The 23,307-nt window shown below is 41.0% G+C and overlaps 1 protein-coding gene across 2 annotated transcripts; it reads left to right on the top strand.

The window, feature by feature from the left end:
- C1D (C1D nuclear receptor corepressor) lies at positions 1-20,577 on the top strand. Of its 2 annotated transcripts, XM_054022682.1 has the most exons (6): positions 1-171; positions 629-729; positions 13,139-13,285; positions 15,216-15,282; positions 15,743-15,798; positions 18,330-20,577. In XM_054022682.1, exons 3-6 carry the CDS (start codon positions 13,145-13,147, stop codon positions 18,504-18,506), a joined length of 441 nt encoding a protein of 146 aa, XP_053878657.1. In that variant the 5' UTR covers positions 1-171; positions 629-729; positions 13,139-13,144; the 3' UTR covers positions 18,507-20,577. The 2 variants fall into 2 exon arrangements, with proteins under 2 accessions (XP_053878657.1, XP_053878656.1); XM_054022681.1 differs by lacking the exon at positions 629-729 and having other exon boundaries at positions 4-171.
- Positions 20,578-23,307: the final 2,730 nt, after the last annotated feature.

Below are 23,307 nucleotides of genomic sequence, written 5' to 3'. Positions count from 1 at the left end.
CCCGGGCTCCCCTTCCGGCCTGAGCCGCACCCCCCCCCGCGCCCTCGCGGGAACCGTCTGATTTTCCGTACGAGCCCAGAGCGGCAGCGTTTGGCGCCTTGGGAGAGTTCGTCAGTTATTATTGCGAGACACAACTGGGTGGGCGTTTAGGACAGGACGGAAAGCCGGCAGGTATGGGCCACGCGTAGTTCAGAGGCCGTTCTTCTGCGCTGTGATTGTACCCGAAAGGAGAGCAGCGCTTCAGCTTGTCCGCCAAGCACGAGTCGGCTCCCTAGTAAAATGGATTACAGCAGCGCGCACAACTCGTAAAGTGGGAGGGCCATATTATTCCAACAGCTGAGGGCCAACCCCCCCCAGCCCAGCTGAAACCCCACCCCAGCGCCACCCATCCCCCCTGAAACACAACACCTCCCCCCCAGTGCTGCCCGCCCCACGGAAACACCCCTGCCCCCCGTGCTGCCTGTCCCCTGGAAACAAACCCTCCTTCCTCAGCGCCGCCCCACCGAGACAGCAGTAGTGCACCTTGGTAATACGTTATAGCGGGCCCCTAAGATAATATAATTAAGGTAAAAGAAAAAATTTTTTTTGCTAGAAGTAGAATAAGATCTTCCCCCCGCTTTGTAATCAGTTGCCCTGTTGACCGAATGAGGTAGGCATGGAAAGCAGGCATCTCCAGACAGCTGCAACCCTTGGAGAGGGGATGGGAGCCAGACCAGATCAGTAGAACAGGTCAGCCACTGATTCGCTGCTTGCCTACTCACCCCCCCCCCGCCATCCCGCTCGCCTCCTGAACCCCCCCCCCGCCACTGCCCGCCCACTCGCCCGCTGCCAGCTCACCTGCCCCCCCCGCCACTGCCCGCTGCCAGCTCACCTGCCCCCCCGCCACTGCCTGCCCGTTCACCTCCTCAGCCCCCACCCCCCGCTCGCCTACTCAGTGCCCGCCACTGCCTGCCCATCTACTCAGCCCCCCTCCCTCACCCGCCGCTTGCCTACTCACCCCCCGGGGGCCACACAGTGAGCCCACGCGGGCTGCATGTTGTGCAGGCCTGGATTACAGTCAGACTAGCTCCTGCTGCTGTGAAACGCAATTTGAGTGTGAGATAGAAAAATATTGATACCTTGTTACAGTTTTGAATTGCAAAATTAACTGCGGTTGCTAGTGTGAGGCAGCTTAATTGGCAAATCAGTCCTCAATTTGCACACTGTTTTAAATATGTTTGTATAAAAAGCACATCGTCTTGGTTAATGAGAAATTTAGGGTGAGTCTACACTGGCAATGCTAAAGCACTGCTGCGCTTTAACGTGCCTTGTGTGGTTAAAAAAAAAACCACCTCCGCGAGCGGCGTAGTTACCAGTGCTCGGAGCTGTCTACATTGGCGCTTTACAGCGCTGAAACTTGCTGTGCCCAGGGGGATGTTTTTTCACACCCCTGAGCCAGAAAGTTGCAGCGCTGTAAATTGCCAATGTAGACAAGCCCTCAGATATAAATGTGCCTACCAGAATTCACAGGTATTATATCTGAAATGTGACCTGTTTGGGGTACTTTGCAGAAAGCATGCATAACTTTCTCATAAAGGTGTTCATCTTTTCAATGCTTGTAAGATGTTTAGAATTCGTTTCCTGCACATGCAGGACTGTTTTACTGCTCATGTAAAATGAAGGCTTCTGCCCAATGTGCAGTTGCAGTCAAAAATGCTAACAATGTTAGGATGCATAAAGAATAAGATGGTGAATAATACAAAGAATATTATAATTCTTTTATATAAATCAATGGTGTGGCCTCATCTGGTTTCTGTGGGAAGTTCTAGTTGCCCTATCTCAAAAAGGATATTGCAAAACTAGAAGAGGTTCAGAGAAGGGCAATGAGAATGATGAAGGGTATGGAAAAACTCAGATGAAAGAGAAGGTTGGGATTGCTTACCTTTGAAATGTGTCAAATAAGAGAGGGTATAAGAGTATATAAAACTAGGGGGGGTCACACGCTTTGTAACTTGTTTAGGATGAGGTTATTGCATGCATGAGGGGCTTCTTGCATCGCTCCCTTCCACAAGCTCCCAGTGTGCCACCCTCCCATCCCCCTCATTCCACAGCTCCTCCATCCTTTCCTCTTACAGGGTCTCTGTGTCCCCCTTGCCCTGTAAAAGCCCGTGGCATGGGGAACAATGTGCTCCCTTTCCCTATGTGCCCCGGTCCACCATTCTCCCCATCAGGGTTCTTGTGTGCCCCCAATGCCTAAGTTCCCCATTCTCCCCACAGTGCCAAGGGCTATGTCCCCTCCATTTCTCCTTTCCCAGCCCTCTCCCAGTCTTCCTTCCCCCTATGCCAGGGGCTGTGTGTGCTCCCAATTCCCCCTCCCCCCCATTCCTACCTTCTCCCCATGCCAGGGGCTTGTGTGCACCCTCTTCCCCTACCTTTATAATTTCTCTTCTTTCTTTCTGGGAGGTAGGGTGACCAGATGTCCTGATTTTTATAGGGACAGTCCCGATTTTGGGGGATTTCTTATTTGGGCACCTATTACCCTCCACCCCCGTCCTGATTTTTTACACTTGCTATCTGGTCTCCCTACTGGGAGATAAATCATTCAGGGTGTCAACATGTTAAATTGCATTGGGAGGATGGGCAGAGATGGTGGGTATTGTTACGGTTTGATTTGCAGAGGTGGTTTGATTTGCAGAGGTGCTTCAAACTGTGGCTCTATTAAACAGATGACAGAAGTTCTGTGTTCCCATGTACCTATGTGGAAGGAGGAAATGTCATTTTGTGCACAAGAAGCTCTTGTAACTAGATTGTTCTCTAAAATGCAAATGCTCTTTAGGAAGCATTCCAGATATACATAAAGAAAGCCATCGCTGTGATTGCTGATGGATCCATTGACAGGTCTGTAGCTGAACAGGAGTCAGTGTATGTCAGATTTGTCCAGGAGGGAGAACCTACTATGTAAGCAAAAAGAGCACAACATGTGGAATCTAGGACAGATAATGATATCACACAAGGAATAAAAACAGTTTTACGAGTCATAGGGATCAGGTTGAAGAGCTCACCTGAAAGCCGGCTGCATTGAATGTAGGTGGTGCAGCAATGATGGGGCTGTCAAGCCAAGTTTAGACACGCTTTTTTATGTTGTGCATTGTGTCCACCACAAGATTGAGATTTTCTGGGTCTCAGATAAAAATCGTTAATAGTTTGAACTTAGGTTGAAAGACATTCTTACGTTTTACTACTTAGTGCCGAAAGACAGCGGCAGCTTCCATCTCATTGGCAGCAGCGGGATCTTGCTGATCATGAGCTCTTCTGGAAGTATGCATTATATGTGCTGGGCTGCTAATCGGGCCAGAGCTCTGATTGCAGTGATGAAAAATGATCATTTGTCTATTTCCCAACATTGCAGAAAATGAGTCAGGAGCCATTGTATCTTTTGGGGGATATTCTTAAGGAGATCAGGACAGGCAAATTTGTGAAAATATTGTATTTTGTGGTGATTTAATTATTATTGTGATGGCAGTCATTCTCTCAGGAAGGGTCTCTAGTTTGTGGAGGCTCTGCAAAAGCTGAAAAGTGCTATGCTGGAACTCGGAACAGTTGTATGTGCTTTCCAGCTCTACCATGTTTTCTCTGCTGGTCTGATGGGGATTAGGAGCAAAACATTTGTGGACACGGTGACAATGAGTTATTAACTGCCAGCAGCAATGATGATTATTTGATTTATTTTTATATTACAGTAATGTCTAGGAGTCCTAGTCATGGGCCCCATTGTATTAGATACTGTATACACACGTAGGAAAAAGATAGTCTCTGCCCCCAGGAGTTGACACTCAAAGTAGAGGACTAGGTTAATACCATTCTGCATGATCAGATCTCCATTTCAAACCAGATGTTATACATGATATTATGTAGGTATTAAAATTATACTCAAATTTGAGATAATTGTTCAACCTACTAGGTTTTTTACATTTTGATTTAATTTTATTAAATATTTGTCTTGTGGGGAGCTTAATCCTCTATTTGTTAGGGAATTCATTTGGCAAAAGTGAAATCTCATTTGAGAAGGCAGTGGAAATGTCTAACCCGAGAGCTGGTAGTGCTTAGAAATATAGATAAATATTGAAGTGAACAGTGAAATATACTAAAATATTGAAGCAGCAGAATAAAGAATATTAAGTGCTTTTTTCTTTTCTGTTTGAATATTACGTAGAATACAAACGTTGCCGACCCCTGGGTTAGTTACTGCAGGACAACCTTTCAACAGCGATTTAAAACCAGGATCCTGTCTACTGTATGTTGACATTACAGCACTTATGTCACATTTTTCATGAATAATAGTTTGCCTCTGTGTCCTTAGCCAAAATACCCCTGCTCCTCTTTACTGTGCTGAGTACCATGTGTGGGATGCAAACATTCCTCTATCCCAGAAGTGGCTGTATTCACTGTTGGATTTTTCAGTGCCTTGTATTCTATTGAGATTAAAGATGGTATAACGATAAAGTATTATCAGCCACAAGTTATTCTTCCAGCTATATTCCAGCCCCATTTATCCAACACTCATTTGCCTGAAATACTGTCTTATTCAAATCTCTTATTCTCCTCATCTTCTCCTGAACTACCCTGAACTCTTCTTATGAATTGCTTACCCAATAGTTTTATTCTCCAAACTATGCAGATCCTCATTTAACTAAATGTTTTATTGGCCCGGTAATGTTTTGGAAAAATGGAATTGCTGTGCTTAACTAACAAACAAGAACAGACTGAAAGTTGGCAAATCCAACAGACAAACCTATACAGCAAAAATCCAGGACAGGAACTAATCAAGTCTGTGATAAGTTTCTGCTTGTTCTAAAAGTGGTTGTCTGTGTATTTTGAACTTTGAGGTAATTGTGTTTGTGGCTTAATAACTGAAATGTAAGGATTGAGGAGGTCACAGGATTGCCCCTAAATATATGTAGTCATCTATGTAGTCTTATTTCCCCTTTGGTGTGATCTATCCTGTAGGTGTGAACATGCAGCCTGCATGTTGATTTTGGCCAAGACCCCCCACCTCCCCATCCAAAAAATACAAACACCAGTTTTGTGAAGATGTATGTTTTCTAAAGTAGTGTGAGTTTTTTTCTTGTGTATTTAATGTTATCAAAACCATTTAAGCTAACTGCTGCCTTATTGTTGGCATGTGCCAGCACTGTAACATATCCTGTGTAGAGATTAGTTACACTGAAATAACAGTTTAGTGAAAAGAGAGAGGTCCCCAAACAGCAGGAGTAGGAACTTGCAAGTTCCCGTTGCAACAAACAGAAAACACGTAGGTTCAGCAAATCCATTCCCATGCTGAGGAGGGGAGCACGCTTCTCCTGCCAGTGGAGGGTACTGTGTAGGTGTTAATATTCAGCTTTGTTCTAATGTGTGGTTAATTTTCATTGTATGCAGTTTCCCTGTCCATGCTGCATGACAAGGTCAACTGAATCATTAGTAACTTCATTCTTGGTATGTGTGATACCAGAGTTAGCAAAAAATATTTTTGGTCTGTCCCTCTTCCCCGTTTCTTTTCCATTTTTCTGTCTTCTGTTCTTTTGGTGCAGATTGGGTTATGGAAAAGTATGTATCTATGCTCCTTTAATAGAGGTATTTTACCGATGGCAACTGCAATCACGTGATCCTAGCCAGTTTTAATCAGCAGTAGAATGCCCCCCACCCCTGTACATCAGTCTCTGGACAGGTCCAGCGTGCCTTCGAGGGGGAAGACTTGGTAGGGCTCAGGGAAAACTCCAAAGGAGAAGGGCTCGGTCTCTCACCAGAAGGAGCCAACTCCCAAAAGGCAGTGATCTCGGGCTAAGTCTATAGTATCAGAGGCCTCAACCTCTTGACTCAGTATTGTGAGGACAAAGGACTCTTCCTTTGGTACCAGTGGGGTCGGGAGATCCCAGAGTGCTTCTCTGAAGCATGGCTCCAGCAGGTCCCCAAATACTATCTAGGAAGGACAGGGAAGCCCAGGACATATACACTCCTTTAGAACGGCACCATTTACCCCACACTTACCATTGGTGCCTTCTCATTCAGCACTGTTGGTACTAGCAAAATTGAAGCATGGGACACCTTTGGCCCTGTTGCCTATGTATTTTCAGATTGACAGTACCATCCACCTCAACTGCTGCATTGATACCAACCCACTCAGTACCACAGGAATTCTGCTACTCTAAAGACTTGTCCGTTTTAGATGAGCTGGAGTCCCCACTGTTTGTGAATACCAAATGACTTTCAGTACCAAGACCTTAATCTCTGGATTACCATTGCTTCCTCGTACTGCAGGATTCTCTGCCTTTGTCTACTGGAGCCACCCCTTTGGAGGACATTGAGGCAGATGGAGGCATTTAGTCAGTCTCCTCTTTATTAGTATAAGGTTCCCCTCCACATAGGTATAGGAACCCATACTTTGACAAGGATCCTTGTCTACTACAGGAATGGTTGGATCAGTCCTGGGTACCAGCCGCTCTCGCATATGGACCCCCCTCCCCAGTGGCCATGCTGGGATGCTTGGGTGGTGTATCGGCAGCAATTTGCCAGACCTCTGGCTCCATTGCACCAAGAGGCTAGAGCTACACAATCTCCTCTACCAAATCCCCAACATGAGGAGATCTTTGAAGAACAGGAGACTAGGGTGGGTAAGGAGGCCACCCCTCAAACTTCTGTTTCATCCTTGTCTCCAGATAAGGCAGTCATGCATCCACCACTATCAATGGTCGATGATTTTTGCCAATTCTAGGACCTTCATGTGTCTTTTGAAGAAGTTAAAGATTCACAAGGCTTACTTGTTCGTGACCCTCCAATTTCAGATCACAAAGTGTCAGGTGATCATGGCCAAGTATGACTTCATGAATTACAAGTTTGCAGCCCTTTATGGAACATCTTCCACAGGAGCATAGGGAACTCTTTCAGATCATCATCCTGAAAGTTCAGGTGTAAGCCAGAACCGCTCTCCAAGTCTCATTCGATGCCATGGACACCTCCACCATATCCATCTGCACGGCGGTTGTTATGTGTAGGGTGTGTCAGTTCCAGCTGTTGGGGTTTCTGAGAGTTTCAGAATACTGTTGAGGACATCTCATTTGATGGTCAGAAGCTCTTCTCAGGGATTGTGGATGAGTCCCTTCACACACTGAGGGACTCCGGGGCCTGTTGAGGTCTCTGCGTACATGTACTCGTACAAACAAGGAGATTTAGCACATCTCAGACTGTCCAGAGATTGCACCCTGCCCAGTTCTCTGGATTTCACAGAACCACCAAACCCGCTGGAAAGAGACAAAGATTCCAGAGGAAGAGAGCTTCTCACACTCCTTCAGAGAGAATCCAGTCATCATCAAAACAACAGTTTTGATGGGTTTGTTGAGGGTTCAATATTTTCCTCACCTATAGCTTGCAGGCTAACTTTTGCCCACCTTCCCATTTTTGGAGACAGCCTTTCCCATTTCCAATAGGGTTGGCATCATATTACCACAGAAAAGTGGATCATGGGGGCTATAACATTGGGCTACAACATCCACTTTATATCCCATGCTCTCTCCCACTTTCCTTACCCGTTCCTCTTTAGGGATCTCTCTTAAGAAACTACACTGAGTCAAGAAAGGGAACACTCTCCTTCATTTAGATGTGAGAGAATGATCCAATCTCCTCGGGGGAAAGGGTTTTACAAAAGTATTTTCTCATGCGAAAGGAGGACAGCGGGTGGAGACCAATCTTAGATTTGAGATGACTGAACAAATTTATAAAGTCTCAGAAGTTCACGATGGTGACTGTGGCAGCTGTAATTCCTTTTCTAAAGGCAGTACATTGGTTTTCGGCTGTCAACCTACAGGATGCCTATTTTCATATAGAGATACATCCCCCACACAGGAAAAACCAATTCTACGTTTTACCATGAGCCAGGATCGTTTTCAATACCAAGTTCTTACCTTCAGTCTCTCTTCATCCCCAAGGATATTCTCAAAGATTCTAAAGATGCTTAACTTCATCAATAAGTGAATTTAGTCTTCAGATGCAGGTCTCAGATGTTTACCTTCCTGGAGTCCAGAACATTACAGCCGATATGCTCAGCAGACACTTTTCCCATGACTCTGAATTGGAGTTGGACTCAAATTCTTCAAGTAATATTTTAAAAGTGGACTTCCACAAGTGAACCTATTCAGCAACAAGAAGTTCCCCCTATTCTGCTGAAGAGGAGGCCTAGGTCTCCACTCTTTCTCTTTCTTTGTCTGAAGGGCCTTCTCTATGCATTCCTTCCAACACTGCTAATACTAAGAGTGATGAACAAGATCAAATAGGACAGAGCCAGGGTTATTCTTATAGTACTGACCTGGCTGAGACAGACTTGGTATCCTTACCTGCTTCACCTGTGTGTCCAACCGGCATTCAGTCTTCTGACCATTCCTCATCTCTTCTCCCAGGATGCAGGTTGCATCTTCACCCCAGACTAGGGTCCTCTGCCTCTGAACATGGTTCCTAGATGGTTCAGGGGATTAGAATCCACTGCGCAACAGGGGTATAACAGGTATTCCTAAACAGTAGAAGGAAGTAAACGCAAATTACTTATGTTCAGAAATGGAAAAGGTTCAACCACTGGTGTACACTGTCAGTATCTTGTGCCTGAATCATCTTTGCTCTCAGCCAACTTGGATTACCTGCTGGATTTGAAGAAATCAAAGTTATCAATTACCTCTATTAAGGTTTATGTGGCCGCAAGATCAGCATTTTGTTCCACACTAGAAGGGTTTTCTGTATTTGCTCACCCTGTGTCTCAAGATTTAATAAGGGTTTAGTGAACCTCTACCCCCAGGTTTAGGGTCTTACTCGTTCTTGGGATCTCAACCTGGTGCTAGATACCTCATGGGACTTCTGTTTGAACCTATGGCGACCTGCTCCTTTTTTCACTTATCTGTTAAGACAGCTTTTCTAGTAGCTACCATATCAGCCCACGGGGTTGGGGAGATTGGGGCCTTGATGACTGACTCCCCTGTTTATGGTGTGTGTGTGTGTGTGTGTATATATATATATATATATAATTTTTTTTTTAAGGATAAGGTCTCTTTATGGCCACACCTTAAATTCTTACGTGAAGTGCTTTTGGATTTTCCTCTCAACCAGACCATCCATCCACCGGTATTTGTCACTAAACCACATAAATCTCAACATGAGACCTCCTTTCATACTTTAAATGGGAGACAGGCTCTAGCCTTTTATCTAGCTATAACCAAGCAATTTCAGAAATAACCTAGACTGTTTTTCTCCATTGCAGAAAGATCCAAGGAATTCACAGTCTCTCCACAGAGACTTTCAAAGTGGACCTCTGGGTATGTTGTTGCTTGCTACAACGCAGCTGGTGTTCTACCTTCCCAAAGGATAACAGCACACTCTACCAGATCACAGGCAACTTCTAGAGTGTTACTCAAGAACATTCCAGTGTCTGAGATATGCAGAGTTGCTACATGGGCTGCAGTGCATACATTTCTAAACTATGTGTTGGTACATGTGTACAGTCTTCAGTCTTGGACTCAATTCCAAAGCTGTAGGGAAATCGCTGAGGAGTCACCTGAAGTGGAGTCCCATAGGGACTACTCAAAGATGAAAAGAAGGTTACTCACCTTGTGCAGTACCTGTGGTTCTTTGAGATGTCTCTCGCTCTGGGTGCTCCACCACCTACCCTACTTCCCCTCTGCTTTGGATGGTTCTTTGATAGACATTTCGATAGAGAAGGAGCTGAAAGCAGTTCGCCTGCACAGCTCTATAGGCCCTATACACGCGGGATGAGGTTGTATAGAGAATCATGTGCAGGCCAAATGGACCCTGCTAAAAGTAAATCTACGATCAGGGCTTGAGACGCATGCATACCTGAAGTGGAGCAGTCACAGGGGGACACATCTCAAAGAACCACAGTTACTGCACAGGGTGAATAACCTCCTCTTCCTTTGCTAGTTGTCAACCATGTTCTATAACTTTATTTAATTAGGAAAGGCCAGGACAAAATAAACACACAGAAATATAAAATTTGACTGCATACAGATATTTGATACTTTGCCTTTTCCTGTGCATGCAGCTCTGCTCTCTCCCAGGAGCCTTGCAGTTGACCTAAATGCCCTGTAAACATGTGGTATGATACGTAGGGGAGCTTGAACATTTTAGGGTTAGTTCAATATGTAGAATGTGATCCGATGCAGACCTGAGAGGTGTGAATGGCCATCATTCATCTCAATGGGGTTGTAATTCTGAAGACTGCAGATGACCATTCCAATGTTAGCTTTCTTAACTATTTCATGGTTGATCATTTTAGCAGAAACATACTGCTACAGTAACTGGAATTGTGGATAGAATTTGAGTAGAGTACCACCCCAACCTTCCTCCCATGTGAACCCAGCAGGACTTAATGAATAAAAAGAAACCTCTCTTTCATAAACCACACTCTTGTCAGGAAAAGGGAAAGATCAGATCTTTCCTCTGAAACAAACTCCAGGGACTTCACAGCTGTTTGCTGTTACCTTGGCTTTTCTGCTGGCTTTGCGGGTGGTTGTTCATAGATTACATTTACGAAATACAGTTTCTGAAACTTATGTGGCCAGTACCATTTTCAAAATGTGGTAAAGAGTTTTTCTAAAAAATTTGTCTCTCTTCCCTAACCCTCCAGCCCCGCTACCCCAAATCCTCCTCCTCTTATCTTGTTTGCCTAACTGTATCACTTGTTTATAATTGCTGATTCCATTTTGCGTTGTTACTCCCCCCCCCCCCCCCCCCCCATAGTCTTTATTTCTACTACTCCATTACTATTTTCAGGACACCTAGTTTCAAGCACAGTCCTATAAACAAATGTGGGAGCAGCAAAAAGACTTTCCCTGACAGTGGCTGAGCTGCCACAGAAGCCAGTGAGGAGATCCCTAGCCTAGGACAAACTTCAGGGTTCCACAGAATGTCAATTGGTAATCCCAGCTATCACCAGAGAGGAATTAATGGTATACATTTAAGCTTTGTCTACACTACGCAGCTTTTAGCAACACAGCTGTGCCGCTACAGCTGTGCTGCCGACAACAAACTTCCACCCCCAACGAGTGGCATTAGTGTTGTCGGCAGGAGAGTGCTTCTGCTGACAAAGCACTGTTCATACCAGAGCTTTTCATTGACAAAATGTTTGTCTTTCGTGTGTGTGTGTGTGTGCAGTTTTTTTTAAACACCTCTGAACGACAAAAGTTTTGTCATTCACCTGCCAATGTAGACAAAGTCTTAGTGCCCAATCATGTCCGTAGTACAACAGGGGCATAGTGTACTCCCAAGTTCTTGCAAAACAGAATCCTATGGGTCCAAGACATGGTCCTTCAAAATGCAGTCTGACGTCCTTTTAAGGTAGAACAAGGCAAGTAGAACAAGGCAACAGCTTGTTAGAAAGTTGCTCTGGGGATGACTCAGGGTTGTGTAATGAAGGAAATTGTTGTCTGTAGGACCCCTGCTTCATCTAGTTGAAAGGCGTGTAATGAATGAGGCAGGAGATTGAAGGAAGAGAAAAGATGGTGTCATGGTTAACACAGTTGAATGCTGACCTGCAGAATTGGATTCTATCCCTGCCTGAGTCAGAGTTCCTATAAATCAGACTTGCTCATGGTTTTAGGTTTCACAGCTCCTAATTGTGTGTTCCTTATTTTCTGGGTGCCTAACTTGAGCCCTTGAGATCTGATAAGATCTCTGGAAAAAATGAGGTCCTGGGCATCTCAGATTGGGCGTCCAAAATTAGTGAAAACTTTGAGCTTAATCTCTGTGTGCCTAAATCCCCATCTGTAATATTACCACTCATCTCACAGGCGTTGTGAAAATACATTAATATTTGTGAAGCGCTTGAATACTAGAGTGATGAGCATGACAGAAAAAGCCAAGAGGAAATTAATAATTGTATATTCAGAGCACAGTTTGAATAGTGTGCAGTAAGTAAGGGATAGAGCCACCCATTGAAAACACTGAGCAGAAAACAAAACATTGAGTAACTGCTCATTACATGAGCACCATCCATTCTGTGAACTGAATGAGGCAGGGGTGCTGTGGAAAAAATATGTGATCATGTAATTAAAGACTATCATAATGCATGTGCACAAGGGGACTGAATTAAGGTGCACAGACAAGCTTATCTGGGCCTAATGCATTGGAACACTTGTTCATGAAGAATTCATCTTGTGAAAACATGGTTTCAGTAATGGTTACAGCTGGTCAAAACTTGGAATTTCTATTTGGTGGGAAATTTTGACATTTCAAAATTTTTCATTCCAAATTGGAAAGAGAACAAATATATATTTAATTTCAAAAATTTTTGATTTGGGATTTTGGAGTTTGACTTCAAATTTTACATACTATGCATTACTACTATAAAAATGGAAAAAAAAAACTTGATAGAATAAAATTCAAACAAAATTCTGAAACAAAACTTCAAAATTTTCCAAAATACAAAATTTCCAAAATGCAAATTTTTTTCCTTCAGGTTTTTCTTTTTCAGGAAATTTTGTTGAAAACAATTCAGTTTAGTAAAAAATTTCAGTTTAGTCAAAATAGCTCTTTCTGACAAAAGACTGGATGAAAATTTTCTGACCAGCTGTAGTAATAATTCCATGGGTCTCTGTGCTCCTCCTCCTTCTGTACTGAGCAGGAAAGAGCAAAAGTGCCAGAGGGCCCACATGTAAAGGAACTGCAGCTACATGGGATGCTCCTGCTTTCCTTTTGCAAAATAGTTGATACAGCCCTGCAGCTGTGCAGGAAAGGGGTGTTGTTGATGTAGCTCTTTAATCTCTACCTACAAGATGATTAACAGGGTACCTTTTTTTTAAACAGACAAATATTTCTTTCCATTATTGTTACACAGACCATGGAGTCAAATATTTGGTGTGATGTAAAGAAGTGATATTAAAATAGTGATGTTCATGATGGATCTTCATGCTGTACTGCATTTAGGGCAGATACTTGAAACTGCCATATGATTAGCTAGATAATTGTTGACATTACTTCTGCAATGAACTAATTGGCTACACACTGTTAATCGAAAATTTCATGAATTCCCTTCCCCCCTCCCCATATTTTAAAATACAATCCTGCTACCCCTAAATATTTGGTTAAAATGATAATTGTTTCTTTGTAGGTGGAGATGGCAGAGGAAGATAATAGTGGGGAAGAATACCCAAATGAAATTCATGATTATCTGTCAGCATTTGAAAAGTCTCTTGGTTCTGTAGATGACATGCTGAAGACTATGATGTCTGTTTCTAGGAGTGAGCTTCTTGAAAAGGTAAACAACCGCCCCCACCAGCAACCTTTATTATTCTTGTTTTGTTGTTAATTTGTATTACAGTAGCACTTGGGACCCGAGCCTTGATTGGGTTCCTAACTGTGCTAGGCACTGTACAGACACATAATAGACAGTCCCTGCCCCAGAGACCTAGTATTTAAATAAATATTTTCACATTTATAGAACACTTCTTATTTCAAAGTGCTTCACAAGCTATATATATACAAAATAACACTGAAATGTAGCCAATGCATTAGCCAGCTAGCACAGAGTAGTGGGTCAGTAGGGTCATTTAGGCCAAGGATGTGAGGGCTTATCCCCACCCCTATGAAAAAGGCCATAGAATCTTTAATGTCCCCCAAGAGTACAGAGGCGAGCCATTTTTCAATAGTTTTATGTGAAAGACCTTCACGCAGTAAACTTCCTTGTTCTCAATTTATATATTTAGGAAGAACGAGTTGATGCTGGGATTTGAACTTTTGGTTCCAAGGAATAGAAAACTTGATGCTTAGTCTACTGCGCTATCCCTTCCTACTATTAAGAGCAGATCTAAGGGAGTCTATAAAACATATTTTTTTTTCTGCATGTAAGTTCAGTGCAAGGAGTACTGCCAGAGGACTTCATACAAGCAGCTATATATTTTTAACATTTAAAACTGAATTTGTAATTTTTCTTTGGGGCAAAAAAGCTCATACGTGAGAGGACTTGTTTATCCATTAAGGATTCCTAACATGAATAAATTATGAAGAAATCAGTCCTGACAACACCAGTCTTTCGACAGTATCCATGTTAGAGCTGGTGGTCTGTATGATGTTATCAGAGTTCCTGGAAATCCTATAGGACTAAAACAATAAATTGACTTTGACAGTCCAAAAAAAAAAAAAAAACCTCATTACCCGTTTTTTCTTCCTTCGGTGTATAGCCTAAAGTGTTCCAACATACCTAGAACACATCATCTAATGTGTACAGTGTTCGTGTTTGTTAATTGTCTGTGGCATACTAACCTTCTATTATAACTTTAAATGGATTTCAATAACTTTTTCTTGCATTCTAAATTTCTGTGCTGTTTTATTTTGGGGATAGGGAGAGTTATTTTGAGGAAAAATCCTGGTGATGAAATGTGAGCTTTATCCTGAGAGGTCGGCATAGCAGGTGCTCAGTGCCTCTCAGCAACCAGACCCATCACCTTTTATTAGCCTGTGGCATTTAATGTTAAACTGGATAAAAAGTGAATAAATATACACTGAGGAACAATCCTGCAGAGAGAGACTTTGATGATTTAGGCATGGTCTACACACACTTTTTGTCTGATGTAACTATTTCTGATGTGGGTGTGAATTTCTCTACCAAAATTAAATCCCTAGTTGTATCAGTATAAAGGTGCTTTATACCACTATAGCTTAAAAAAAATAGGTATATCTTCTAGAACTAGAAGGGACCCTGAAAGGTCGAGTCCAGCCGCCTACCTTCACTAGCAGGACCAAGTACTGATTTTGCCCCAGAACCCTAATTGGCCCCCTCAAGGATTGAACTCACAACCCTGGGTTTAGCAAGCGAATGCTCAAACCACTGAACTATCTCTCCCTCCAACTTATTTCCCCTTCTCTTATGGGAATAAGCCATCCTGGTTAAAACACACTATATTACTTTAAATGTCCCAGTAAATTTAAAATAGTACAATTCTTGTGTGTAGGCAAGCCCCTGAAAAATATTTTCCATCTCTAGTTTCTGTGATAAAAGTTCTCCTCGTAGCTAAATTGCCTGTATTAACAGCATATTTAAGGACAATTGATCGCAAAACCAAGTACCATTGGTTCTTTGTCACAAATATATTCATATGGAATTATACTGTGTATATTACTGAAAGCTACTATACATCTTAGTTAAAAACAATGCAGAAGCAAATGATCACCTTTGTTTGTTTTTTAAGTTGGACCCTCTTGAACAAGCAAAATTGGATTTGGTTTCTGCATACACGTTAAATTCGATGTTTTGGGGTAAGTATGCTGGAGGAGGGCGATAAGAGGAAGCAGAGTTTATGGTGGCCATTTTAACTCCTTTTTGATGGCTGCAAATTTTAAATAATCAAATTCTGCAGTCAAATATCTATCCAGTATTCTTTCAGTTATCCTAAGAACCCAAGTTTGCTAATGTCCTTCAATCAGGGTAAGCAATGCTGAAATTCTAAATTAAAATTGGTAATTACATAGGCTAGCAACAGATATGTAAATGAGGATATTGGGGTTTTTTGGCAGCCTCTTCTGTCCTTTTTGGTTAACCATATTAGATTGGTACTGGAGTACTTGATTAGAATATTTTTAAATTAGATATTTGAACAGAGCAGCTAGGCTCTAATCCTGCAAACTTCATCAATTCACCTGTGTATTGTCAGCTACAGGATTGGGACCTTAATCATTCCTGCCCTTATGTTCAACAGAACGCATTTTCTTCTTGCAGTATACCTGGCCACTCAAGGAATCAATCCCAAGGAACATCCAGTGAAACAAGAGCTGGTAAGATTTCAATATAAAATGCATTGCAAAATCAGACTTGCCTAGGGCAAGTAATTCTTACATAATTTTAACTCTGCATTTAAAAATGTAATTTCAGTCTCCATGCACTGGTGTGGTGTATGCACAGCATTGTATAACTGTTGATATAAGCTGCTTAGCTCTCCAAATTAAGAAAGTCATGATATTTTTAGTTCAAAACAGTATCTGTGGAAAGCAAAGTTGTCAAGCCTGGTAAAATTGGAAAAGCAGAATAAGATTAATGGTCTCATCCTACCTTCCCCTTCTCCCCCCCCACCCCCACCTTTTGTTTGAGAATTGGATTCTGAGCAGACCAGCTTTTCACTGTATCTGTTGAACAGAAAAATGTTACATGTCTAATAGTAATTTATAGTTTCCAGTATGGTGTTTTTTCCTATAAATACTTGGAATCATGTTAATCTCCGAGACTGCCTTTTCTGACTCTTGTATGACTAAAAGAATAGTGTGGTTGATTTACTAGCAAAGACGGGAAAGATGCCCCCCCCTTTTCCAGTTCCTCCATTAATTCATTTTCTCAGCAGTAAAGAATCCAGTTCAGCAACAAAGCTAAAAGCTTTTTTGGCATCAGTTGTATGTGTACTGTCCAGTAATTCTGCATTAGTGACATATTTACAACCTATAATAAATCTTTTAGGTTTGTCTTTATATTCCATTTAGATACATGAGTACAGTATATAAGGTCTGCTATCTTGGAAATTTTGCTGACTTCAAAAATCAAATCATTTAGTTTGAAGAAAATAATAGAAATATTATACTAATACCAATATTAAAAATAGAAATTATGCCCATTAGAAATGCTTATGTAAATAATAATAATAGATCGGTGCTGTATGAATATATTTTACTTATATGTATTATTAGAATACACATAAAGGTAATTCTACATAATCAAGGTAATAGTGCTTATGGTTGAAGAATACAGAAAACTACTCTGAATATCAAAAGAACGTGTTCTATTTATAATTTGGATTTTGCAGTCTAGTGGATCATGGAACAAAAATTGGATTGCTAATTTTTCATGGTGATTCAATTTCTGCTCCCTCTTACGCTATATTGGTACAAAAGCATTGCACTATTTTAATCTATTCTTTAAAAATATACAGCATAAAAATCTAAAGCAAGTGATATACTGGTATTTACTTGACAATTGCTGATGATTTTAGTTGAAAGTAGATTATCTTCTAGTTTCTCATCCAATTTCTTTTTACAAGTAGCAATGTGAATGAATAAATCTTTCTTTTGTCCATGAGTAATGTGATGTTCTTATCACTCATGTGGAAAGGGCAATCAGAAAAAGTTACTCTCCCACCATTTGTTTTGTTTTTAGAACTCTGCTCAACATGTACCTATCGGTAATACTTGGGGTTTCAAGTGATATTAATAAAACTCTCCTTCCGGCTGTCAGAGTTCATTTTTTCTGTCACCTTGTTGCGATGTTTCTGTCAACTCCTTTCCCTTGCTGATTTGTGTTGGATTGCCATCTGTTCTGATTAGCAATCTCAATCATACTAGAGAAATATTACAGCGTACCATAAATTCATACCCTGTAAAGCTTAACGAGTTAAAACTACACCTTTTACATTGGAATATTGGCCAACATTTTCAGAGATCAGTTTTGAGATGTGGGTTCTGATCATCCTTGAAAAACAGGTAAATGATGTAGGTGTCTGACTTTAGAGACCCAAGGTGGAAAATGTTGGCCATGTGCATATATAACACATACGCTGTATGTTGATATATGTATTAGCTGTGTACACGAAATGTATATATTTTATTTATTGTCTCTAATTCAGGGAATATGTAAAGTGCTACATAATAGCTGTTCATTAACTCATTGTCTAAGGTCTCATGGGATGCCTGTGGGAGAGCTGTCAATTGAACTAGATCTCCTGAGTCCCAGAGGACCATACTTCCTCTGTGTGTGTTTGTATAAAATACACATCACAGAATAATCGAGAGTTTCTTTTAAAAAAAAAAAAAAAAATGCTTTCTTGGTTTTGGTTGGGCAGATTAATATTTTGGAAGTAGTGAGATTTGAATTTCAGCAGATATATATTTTATATGTATATAATGCACATATGGCTTAATTTTGCAGGCTTTACTTGTGCAAAATTCCTATTGACTTCAGTGGGTGTATGACCTTTTTAAGGATTGGAAGAGTAGGCCCCTAGGTTGTAATAGTATTAGATAAAATACTATGGGAATGAGGACCATACATATGCCTAGATATATAAAGATGTTTGAAGTTGTACTACTAATGGCCTCATACACGTATTGGTACAATCACCATGTGTTGCAGAAAATCTGCTAAAAGGGCAGTCTTGAGTTTGCAAAGAATCCACTGGAGTTTGAACAGAGATTAAATATTTTATTCTGCTGTATATTATGGAATGCGTCATGTTCCGTATGCTTTGTTCTCACTGATCTCAATTTTAATAGTACATGTCTTCACAGAATAATATTGGGTGTGCTTTTTATTTAATATCTTCCAGGAGAGAATAAAAACGTACATGAACAGAGTCAAAGAAATAACTGACAAGAAAATGGCGTCCAAACTGGATAAAGGAGCTGCAGCAAGATTTGTAAGAAACGCATTATGGGAACCAAAACCTGAAAATAATCCTAAAGTGAAAGCTTCTGCTAAGACAAAAAAGAGAAAAACAAACTAGTTTTTTATTTTCTTTTGGTTGTATTTTTGTTTATCAGGTAGGAAGATAACTAGAAAATTATTTTTTAAATTGTGTTTTGTATATATATTTTGCATCACATAAATGATGAAGTAAAACAACAATTTGGTGAATATATCTTTAGCAAAGATCTAAACTGTAGGGTCATGTTGAACAGCTGCTACTGAGATCACACCTGTATATACACATGTATATCTGAAAGTGAAAGTTGGTCCTTGGAGATTAACTTTAAAGCTTGGCTCTTTAAATGAGAACAAACTAACCATTTTTGCCAGCTCTTTGTAATAATGTGCTATTTCATGATTTGCTTCTAATTCTAATAATTTTTGGGATAATTCTGGCTGCTTGGAACTCTGTTTTCTTAGTTACTGCTAAATTTAATCTCTGAATATTCAGACAGTTACAAGCGATGGACATCTAGTCTGTGTGAATTGTTTATGTAGGAGCCACTGGTTTTCAAGTACATCTGTGTATGTAATGCTTAATTTGTAGGGCATACTATCCTTTGTATTGCTTGTATTAAATATACATGATGCCTCTTTTTTTTTTTTTTTCCTCCAATCTCTCAACTTGAATTAAGAGCTGTTTATGGTCTTTAATGTTTCCATGGCCTTTAAGTATGGATGAGAGCTTAGTGCTGGCACTGCGAGATGGACAGTTTAGCAGGGATTCGCTCTGGGAATGGTGTGTTTTGCTGTTCCCTTTGATACTGAGTGTGGAAAGTATTCTCTAGTATGGTAAAAAGTATTGAAATACTGGGCAAATACCCTGCTTCATATATGATTAATTTGTACTCTTTTAAGGAGTATATGCATTCTTAATCTGTTGGGAATTTGTTCAGGAGAACCTGTTCATGTTTCAGTACACTGCAAGCTCACAAATTAATAATACAAATTTGGTTTTTTTGGTGGAGAAGGTTTGCTGTGTTGAAGGTGGCGAGAAAATGCCTGTGATTAGGCGTGCTCTGATTTGAAAGATGGAAGTGCTGGTATTAGTGATGGGATGAATATAAGGGCTTGTCTATACTTACGCGCTGGTTCGGCGGCAGGCAATCGAACTTCTGGGTTTGATTTATCGCGTCTTGTCTGGATGTGATAAATCGAACCCAGAAGTGCTCCCCATTGACTCCGGTAATCCTGCTTGGCGCGAGGAGTACGCGGAGTCGACGGGGGAGCCTGCCTGCCGCGTCTGGACTGCGGTAAATTTGAACTAAGGTACGTCGACTTCAGCTACGTTATTCACGTAGCTGAAGTTGCATACCTTAGTTCGAATTGGGGGGTTAGCGTAGACCAGGCCTAAGTGAAGTATCACTACCTGCTTGTAAATGGAAAACCCAGTATCAGACATACTGGGTTAAATTTACTGTTGCCCTGCACCTTGTATAATTAAATTGCAAGATTGAGGTCTTACAATGTACAGGCATTGGGGGCATTCCTGCACAGAGTCCATTGCCTTAAATGGGGGCTTCTTGGGCATACAGGAGTCTGCCCTTACGTTGTAAATTGCAGGATTGGGGCCTCGAACTGGGGCAAAGTGAGTGTAAAATTCTATCAAATCAGAATGGGTAGCATTTTACACTTGCTTTTTACCAGTGTAAATGACAATGCAAGGTACAGTGCAATGGTGAATTGGGCTCACTGAACCAATCCTAACAATCTGAGATTCACCTGTAATTTGCATTAGGTCTCTCACCTGTTAATGTGAATGAACAAGATTCTACTGAATTGTTCATTTGGAGTTGAGATACATTGAATTTCTCTATTACGCATAATTGAAAGCTATTGGATACGATATGGAAAGTTATTGTTCACCTAGTTATTCCGAAGAATTACACCACCATGTGCTTACATGTAGTCTAGACTGAGTAGAATGAGATGCTGTAACTGAAGCTATATCACCGTTGACCATTCAGAAATGTATTTTTAAAGAGATGTTTTGATAAACTGTCCAGTTGTTTGTTAAGCACAAATGTTAATAGCTTTGTATGTTTAGAAAATGGCTCTGTGAATGTTATGATGAAGAATAAACAAGCCTAAGCTAATATGTAAATATATTTTACGCTGGTTTCTGGAATAATTGCTACTCTTTGTTTTAACAAAGGATTTTCCTCCTCCAAATGCTCATTCGCGGGCATAATTTTACTGCCACAAGTAGTCTCATCGATTTGTCCATGGGGCCACTCACATGAGTTATGTATGTTAAAAGTGCATAAGTGTTTGTTTGCTGGATCAGGGCCAAAATAAGGACACTTGATTCCCTGTGGAAACAGGTATACTTATGTATAACTGAAGAACTCAAAGTCGTATGACTCATCTTTGGGCTTAGTTTTATTTTTAATCTTAAAATATTTTCCCAACTATTTAAGCTAACATATAATACAAATCGATGGTGTAAATCAGTACTGTTTGTGATAGGTGTGGGGGGAACTTACTCCCTTTGGAAGTCTGTTTGTCCTTTTGAGGGCCTCTTAGGTCCTGGTCCTGCAATGTCCTCCATGTGGGTGGACCACTCTGCAGGGACCCATTGACTTCAGTGGGGTTCTGTGTGGGTGCAGAGCTCAGTATGTACAGAATTTATTGCAGGATCAAGTGTTAATCTAAAAACGTAAGTTCTAAAGCTGGCCTGAGGTGTTATAAAATATGCTTAACATATTGATATTGTGTGCTTAATGCATATTAATATATGTGGTATCAATAATACATACTGATAGTGATTTTTATATATACACATTTAAAAATCCTATCAGTATGTATTATTGATACCACACATACTAATATGCATTAAGCACATAATAGCAAAATAACATTACATTGTACATATATTTCTAGCAGTTACATGGCTAATTCAGGCCATAGTTAATTGAGACTATTCAGCAGTTACATAACTAATTCAGGCCACTCAAGCCAAATACTGTGTGCTTAATGTAGATTAATATATGTGGGGTCAATAATACATACTGATGATGTGATTTTATATGCATATAAAATCCCATCACTATATATATGTACATAAAATCACATCAGCAATATGTATTATTGATACCACATTAATATGCATTAAGTGTACAATATCAAAATAATATGTGCATATATATTTCTAGCTGTTACATAGCCTGAATTAGCCTATGTCTTTTTATATCCCATGATACTTCACAAAGCTGAAGTTCAGCTCTGGCATTAGAAAATAAGAAACTTGTCAAAAGGCAAAATAGCTTAATGTTCTACCCAGATACAAGCTGAGGAGAAACCTTCATGGACTGTACCTCAAATGTTAGTATCCAAAACAAAGATAAGGAAGGAGCAGAACAAGAAATTAAGGAACTGGGCCAAACTGGTGGACTGGATTTTAGTGACGGGTAAAGCATTTCATAATTTGTAAAATTGTCCATCCTATAAATACTCCTAGCTAAAATGTGTAACTTTGAGAGCACACCTTCTATGTAAGGTGAATGTAACAACTGTGCACAAGACAACTTCCTGGAAATCGGTATCGTATTGAACCTTTCCTCCTGTACTATATTATTATTGACTTTTAGCAGTAATCCTGACATTGGTTTTTAGGCTCTTGAATATATTTCATACGAAACCAAAGTGTGGTCAAGCAATTGACTCTACAATTTATCAACAGAGACATGGGATAGTCATGCAGGAGATAAGATTTCTGGGCCAGACCAATAGTCCTAAGCACAGAAACTAGGCGTATGGTACAGTGCACAGGGGATGATCATTAATGCTCTGTTTGTTCAATTTTCACCTCTAGTCAGCCTGTGTACAGTAGTACTTCTGGGGGGATTCTGTGCCATTGCACATGCACAGAATTCATGTCTGGTGCAGAATGTTTTTTCTGCAGAAAATACATTCTGCCCAAGAAGTGCTTGCGCGGTGGCGCAGAATTCCCCCAGGAGTAGAAGTTCTTCACAGCACAGTCGAGCCAGGATAGAACAGGCAGAGTAGGGCACACAGGGCTGCTGGGGGGGGGGTGGTGTCACAGACTGAGGTTCAGAATGGTTAGTGCAGGGGACAGACAGGTGCAGACTCAGGAGCTAGTGGGATAACACCATTGAGCCAGAGGCTGAATGGGAATGGGGGGTGCAAGGTCACATGAGGGTGGGAGCGGGTGGGCTGCAAGGACACATGGGGATGGGGGGCAGCATACAGACAGGGGCAGATGTGCCTGACTCAATGGGAGAGGCTTGGGATCAGCCAGGGTCTGCATGGGGGAGGCTCCCAAACTTCCTAACTATCTCTTCTCCTCCCCCCTCCCTCCCCCCCCGAAAAAAAAGAAACTTCCATACTTCTCCCAGCCACACCCAACAACCCTTCAGGTTCACTCCAGGCTCCTTCCCTCTCCCTCAGCTCCTCTGTTACCCCTCACTCCCCCAAGCTTTTGCATTGCTTCTGATGGGTGCAGGAAATATGTTTCTGTATTGTAACTTAAATGAATTACTCAAAGTTCTGTATTAATATGCCTAGTAAGGAATCTATTTGTAAAAAAAAATTACTAGAATCTTTTTTAGTCTGTATTGTTGCTAACAAGTATTTTGAAATAAATTACCAAAATAATTGAAACTGGCTTGATTATATTGTTGTTTTGCCAAATATGCAGAATTTTGCTGAATTTTTAATTTTTGTATGCAAAATTCCCCCAGGAGTAACAGTAGGGAGCCAGACGTTCTTTTCAGTCACAGGGAAAACAGCAGGATAGCAGCATTCTGAAAGGGGGGTGGGGGCGCGCAGGGGAAGAATTTGCTAGAGAAAGTTTTGAGAAGAAGCCTCCTGAAGTT

This window comes from Malaclemys terrapin, chromosome 3 (assembly GCF_027887155.1).
Source record: "Malaclemys terrapin pileata isolate rMalTer1 chromosome 3, rMalTer1.hap1, whole genome shotgun sequence".
Lineage (NCBI taxonomy): Eukaryota > Metazoa > Chordata > Testudines > Emydidae > Malaclemys > Malaclemys terrapin.
This window is presented reverse-complemented; position numbering and strand designations above follow the sequence as displayed.

Bases quoted from the DNA above. Each gene is read 5' to 3' on its own strand.
- C1D (XM_054022682.1), top strand. From the start codon at position 13,145: ATGGCAGAGGAAGATAATAGTGGGGAAGAATACCCAAATGAAATTCAT. The intron at 15,283-15,742 runs GTAAGTATGCTG...TTCTTCTTGCAG, and splicing joins GTTAAATTCGATGTTTTGGG to TATACCTGGCCACTCAAGGA. The intron at 15,799-18,329 runs GTAAGATTTCAA...AATATCTTCCAG, and splicing joins ATCCAGTGAAACAAGAGCTG to GAGAGAATAAAAACGTACAT.